The 6000-nt window shown below is 52.6% G+C and overlaps 1 protein-coding gene across 2 annotated transcripts in view; it reads left to right on the top strand.

Annotated features, from left to right (window-relative positions):
• The first annotated feature begins 505 nt into the window (after positions 1 to 505).
• The window catches only part of LOC138809104 (interleukin-6 receptor subunit alpha-like), a 54123-nt gene continuing 48628 nt past the window's right edge, over positions 506 to 6000 (top strand). For both annotated transcript variants that reach the window (XR_011366707.1, XM_069995482.1), the window contains exon 1: positions 506 to 721. Coding sequence is in view for 1 of the 2 variants with exons in the window: in XM_069995482.1 (XP_069851583.1) it covers positions 634 to 721 (88 nt within the window). In the remaining variant the exon portion in view is untranslated. The remainder of the gene's footprint in view (positions 722 to 6000) is intronic.

The raw sequence follows: 6000 nt of genomic DNA, 5'->3' as shown, positions 1-6000 counted from the left end.
GGTCGGGGGTCGCACCCAGACACCGGTGTCTTTTAGGGGCTCTCCAGATGATTCCCGTGTGCAAATCAGACTTCCAAGAGAGGCCCATGGGCGCCTCGCGGGTGCGCCTTTCACCAAGTAATTAATCCTACCCACGAAAGCAAAACTCACAGCCGAGCAAGCGCTGGCCTAGCGCCCCTTCCCCGCGACCCCAAGCCGCGGAGGAGCCGGGGCAGGGCTCGGCGTCCTGGGCCCGGGCGCTCAGGTGCGGCCCCGCGGCAGGAAGCCACCCCCCTCGGGCGGCCTCGGGTGTGCGCGGGGTGGTTGCGCCATCCGCCCTGGCTTTCTTTGGTAACCGCACCCAGGGACGGCCAAGAGACGCTCCAGCGCGAGTTCCTCAAATGTTTTCCTGCGTTGTCAGGACGGCCGGCCGCTCTGAGTCATGTGCACAGGGGAAGCTGCACTGACTTAGTGCCGGGCCACAGGGAGCCGGGCTGAGCACGGAGTCGGGGTCGGGGGTGGGGGGGGACCCGGACACGCCGTGCGCTGCGCCCCGGGGGATGGCGATTGCCCTGGGGGCCTGAGCGCGCCCGCCCGCCGCCGTCCCCCCAGCACCACCGCCGCCGGTCCGGGACGTCCAGCGGAGGAGGAAGCATGCTGGCCGGGCTGGGCGCGCTGCTCGGCGCGCTGCTCGCCGCGGCGCCGGGGGCGGCGGGGCCCCCGTGGAGCTGCCGCGCGCTCGGTAAGGAGTTCGCGCGCCCGCAGGGTTGGCGCAGCCGGTGGGTGGGGGAAACCGCGAGAGGCTGGCAGGGGGAGGCTGGAGGGAGGGAAGGAGGTGTGACTGCACTCCCTCCCCCCTTTTCCGTAGCTAGCTTGGGGCTCCGCGGGCACACGGTGTCAGCCCAGGGCCAGCTGTGTGTGCACGGCGGCGATCGTGTGTGTCCGCGCGCTCTGCCCTGCAGCTGGGGAGAGAACCTGGGGTCTGGGTGTCGGACTGTGGGTATTTTTCGGAAACCCGACTGTGGGTTTCTCCTTCCCAGGGTCCCAGGAGTCTTACACAACTGGAACCCGGGTTGCTCTCAAGGGGTGATGCCCGAGGGCGCGCCCTAGCGGCGTGGCGTTCCCTCCTGGGGTGTCCGAGAGTGGCGCTCGTGGGGTCACCTCGCCTGGCTCTCCCCGTGCTCCTGGGCGCACGCGGGATGACACTGGTCTGTCTGTGAAGGTCTGACATGGGCGCTGTGTGGCAGAGCTCGGCACCAGCGCTGGCCAGCCCCGCGCTTTCCCGTCCTGGGAGGGACTGGGGCTCCTGGCCCGGGCCCCTTGGACAGGGGCAGAGTTCCTATGGGCTCGCGCTCCATCACCTCTCTGCTAGTGGAACTGGACAGTGGCTTTCCAGAGTTTGTTGTTGGGTCTGAGGGCTTTTTTTTGAGCACACAGTGGAAAACAGAAGGGGAGATCGTCAGGCTTATGGAGCAGATGACTTGGTGGTGGGAGGGAACCGGGTGGGGGTGGGGGAGCAGCGGTTTTGACTTTCATTGCTTAGACCATACACCGTTGGGTCTCTCCCTGTCTGGTGGTTAATGGGCATGGGTAGAAGCTGGGCTGGAATGTCTGCTCTCTGCTTTCTGAATGGTTGTGGCTCGAGCTTGGAAGAGAGAAGGACCTGCTAGTAGCTGCCGTTGAAGATGGAAACTTCTCTCCTCTACTCTCCTCTCCTCCCCTCTCCTCTCCTCCCCTCTCCTCTCCTCCCCTCTCCTCTCCTCTCCTCTCCTCCTTCCTCTCCTCTCCTCCTTCCTCTCCTCTCCTCCCCTCCTTTCCTCTCTTTTCCTCTTCTCTCTTCTCTTCTCCTTTCCCCTTCCCTCCTTCTCTTCTTTCCTTTCCCTCTTTCTTTCTTCCTTCCTTCCTTTCTTTTTCTTTCTTTCTTTCTTTCTTTCTTTCTTTCTTTCTTTCTTTCTTTCTTTCTTTCTTTCTTTCTTTCTTTCTTTCTTTCTCCTCTCTCTTCCTCTCTCTCTCTCTCTCTCTCTCTCTCTCTCTCTCTCTCTCTCTCTCTCTCTCTCTCTCTCTCTCTCTCTCTCTCTCTCTCTCTCTCTCTCTCTCTCTCTCTCTCTCTCTCTCTCTCTCTCTCTCTCCTTTTACTCAGGCTTGCTTTGAACTCATGATGCTCCTGACTCTATTTCTAGAAGGCTAAGATCATAGGTCTGGACCACCAAACCTGGCTCTTGTTTTATTTTCCTTCCTTCTTTTGTTCATTTGCTCACTCTTTCCTTTTTCTTTATGCTTATACTGACTGGGGTTTGAATTCAGGGCCTGGGTACTATCCCTTAGCTTTTTTTTTTTTTCTTCTTCTCAAGGCTAATGCTTTACCACTTGAGGCAAAGTTCAATTTTTTTGTGTATGTGATTAATTGGAGATAAGAATCTCTTGGGCCAGGTGCTGGTACCCATGCTTGTAATCCTATCTACTCAGGAGGCTGAGATCTGAGGATTGTGGTTCAAAGCTAGCTGGGGCAGGAAAGTCCCTATGAGACTCTTATTTCCAATTAACCACTCAAAAACCAGAAGTGGAGCTGTGGCTCAAGTGGTAGAGCACTAGAAGAGCGCAGGGACAGCACTCATACCGAGTTCAAGCCCCCCTGCCCCCCCCCTCAAAAAAAGAATCTCACGAACTCTTTTGCCCATGATAGCTCTGAACTGGTATCCTCAGATCTCAGCCTCCTGAGCAGCTAAGATTATAAGCGTGAGTCACCAGTGCCCAGATTATTTTATACATTTTTCTTATTCTTCATTGGTTGTCTTCAAGGGTTGTCTGGTTGTTTGAAAAAGGAGATTGAGGCAGGGAATTGTCAGGCCCATTTGGAGACCTGCCCCTTCCCTGGCTCTGTATTCCAGTGTAGGGGATCTTTAAGACTTCCAATTGTAGAACTAGGCCAGTGGGCAAGCTGGGGGAAAGGGGTTGGGGCAAGCTGAGAGGCATGGCTGAATTCTGGGGCCAAGGAGGCTGAGGGGAAGTTGAGGGGCTCATTAACCCATGGTGGAATTGAGGGATGCAAGGCCCTCTTCTCCTTAGGAGGGAGGCTGTGGAGTTCCCCTGCCTACCTCTGTTGCTACTTACCCCAACTCCTAGGCACCTGCCCTTGGGAGTAGCAGCTATGTGGTTTCTTTTTGCTGACAAGTAATAGCCACATACTGAGGACAGCATCCAGTCAGTTCTGTTTCCCTGGTGCTCAGAAAGGTTGATGGGGATAGAGGGGTGTGAGTGTGGAGTGTCTCATGACCTGGGCAGCTTGTGAAAGGCAGAACTAAGAATTTGGGGAGGAAGTGAAAGCCCTCCCAGCTCAGAAGGAAAATGCACAGAAGTAGAAATACCCAGCTCCTCTCCCACACCCACAAACTCAGCCCACAAACGGAGACCAAAAATAGAGAGGGGACAGGAAGCTTGGAGCAAATGACTGAGATGTGTCCTTTAGCGAAGTGAGGGGCTTGGGGGTAGAGGTGGGTGGAGCAGAGATTGGAGCTGGCTTCCCCTGCCCACTGCGGGCAGTCGGGTGTTAGAGCCCGGAAGCTGCTTTCCCTGGAATCAAGGTGCCCACTGGTGCCCAGTGGCTGCCAGGCCCCCTCAGCTGTCTTGGCTTCAAGGGTCCCTGACTAGTGGCATCCAGGCTTTGTCTAGCTCCAGCATTCTAGATACTGGATGTACAAGGCCTGAGCCAGGGTGACTCAAGTTCCCTCTTCGTTTTTTTTTTTTTTTTTTCAGGCAAGAAAATACACAAAACAAGCACATACATCTTTAAATACCAAAGAATCCCGCCTTAAATTTGAATTTCCCTTTAGGGCAACCCCTTCCTGGCCCCAAAGCCTACCTACATTCCTAGCCTCACCCCAAATCGAGTGTTTCTCAGAAGGGTAGTTCTGGTTAGGGTGGGTGGGGGTGTTGGTAAAAGTGATGGTTCTTGGCCTTCACCCCAAATTTATTAAATATGAGCACTAGAGAGTGTGTTTTGGATTTTTTTTAAAAAATGACCTGCCCCTCGTGATTTTTTGGCACTGTCAGGTTTGAGGACATCTGGCCTACCCAGTATGACTGAGGAACTGAGTGCAGGCCTCCCCTCCCCCTTCCTCGCCAGAAATCTCTCCCAGTATTGGCTTTGCCCCTTGTTTATTCATTGCAACAAACATTTACTGAGTCTCTATAAAACCCAGGAGGCCTGCGTGGGATCAGCCAAGCACACCCCACCCTAAAAGGAGCCTGAAAATGGCCAAGTATAAATCTTGAGAGGGATGGAGGAGAATCCAGTGTCTGCTAAAGTCTGGTGCTCTACCAATTGAGCACCAAGAAAATACACAAGAAAATTTCAGGCAAAAAAAATACACAAGCATTTATACCTCTGGATACCTGGATTATCTAGGCAAGGGGCTAGAAAGAAGAGGTATCTCTGATTGAGGACCAAGACTCCAAGGTAACAGGAGCTTGGCCCCTGGGTCCATTACTTACACTACATCCTTGACAAATTGGGTAAACAAGTGCTGTCTTGGCTGGGCAGTTATAAGCTGATGACCTAAGTGCCCACTGCTGTGTATAGAGGCCCCTTTCCTTTCACTCCAGGTCTACCTGCCACAGAGCCAGCATCCAGAGCATCCTCAGTCAACAGAGGCAGTCTAGGTTTGCAGCTGTGTCCCATAGCCAGTCACCCTTTGTGGCTAATTTAGAGGAATGAAAATTAAGTGGAATGAAAAGTTTACTTCCATGGTTGTACTAGGCACTTTTCAAATGCTCATGCTGCTGTTTGGGACTGAATGTTCCACCATCCAGTCTGTTCTCCTGTGTAGTGCTGGCCCAGAGAGCTAAGCAGTTTCTTCCAGAGCTTTCTGCCATTCCTTGCATGACCCTCTCCATCCTTCTCTCTCTCTCTCTCTCTCTCTCTCTCTCTCTCTCTCTCTCTTTTTAAATCTGAGCACAGCTCAGGTGGTACAGGTAATGGCTGAGGCTTTGGAATCAGGCAGATGGCTGCTCCATCCTGCCATGTAGAGCGGTAGCATAACTGCGGCATAACTGGGGGCAAGTGACTTAACTGTGCTGTCCATGACTCAGTGTCCCCATTAAGAAAACATGAATGGTTGTATCTGAAGGTTCTCTGTGTGTGTGTGTGTGTGTGTGCGTGTGGCACGTGTGCACGCACACACATGCATATGTAAACAGACTAGTAGGGCCTTACTCTCTTATTTGGCTTTTCCACTCAAAGCTGGCACTCTACCACTTGAGCCACACCTCCACTTCTGGCTTTTTGGTGGTTAACTGGAGATAAAAATCTCATGGACTTTTTGCCTGGGTTGGCTTACAACTGGGATCCTCAGATCTCAGCTGCTCGAGTAACAAGAATTACAGGCATGAGCAGGTAATTGATAAGCTCCTGTACTGGTGTTGTGCAGATTAGCTAGGGACTCAACTAAGCACAGATTAAAGTTGCCGCAGAAGACAATCGTGTCCGGGCTGAAAGTATACAGTCACTATTCTCCAAACAATCAACTGTAAGGGGCAATGTAAAAGGCATTTACATTGTGTTAGGTATTACAGATAATCTAGAGATGATTTAAGGGACACAGGTGATATAAAATATGTTATCTTTTTTTTTTTTTTTGTCATGGGGCTTGAACTCTGGGCCTGGGCACCATCCCTGATCTTGTCTGCTCAAGGCTACCGCTCTACCACTTGAGTCACAGCATCATTTCCAGTTTTCTGGTGATTTTTTTGGAGATAAGAGTCTCATGGACTTTCTTGCCTGTGCTGGCTTTGAACCATGATCCTCAAATCTCAGCCTCCTGAGTAGATAGGATTACAGGTGTGAGCCCGGCTTATGTTGTCATTTTTATGGGAGTGGCTTAAACATCCTTTGAATTGGTGTTTGAGAGGGAGCCTGGAACAAGGAACTAGTGAGCAGAATACAAGATGAAGAGAGGTAGTTGTGAGGGCTGAATGGACAAAATAAGGTGTCAACAGATGGAAGAGAAGTCCCCAGTGCCGAGT

Source organism: Dipodomys merriami, unplaced genomic scaffold, assembly GCF_024711535.1.
Source record: "Dipodomys merriami isolate MVZ:Mamm:240054 unplaced genomic scaffold, mDipMer1.0.p SCAF_485, whole genome shotgun sequence".
NCBI classification, from domain to species: Eukaryota; Metazoa; Chordata; class Mammalia; order Rodentia; family Heteromyidae; genus Dipodomys; species Dipodomys merriami.
Note: the sequence above shows the minus strand (reverse complement) of the source record. Positions and strands in the feature narration are given on the sequence as shown.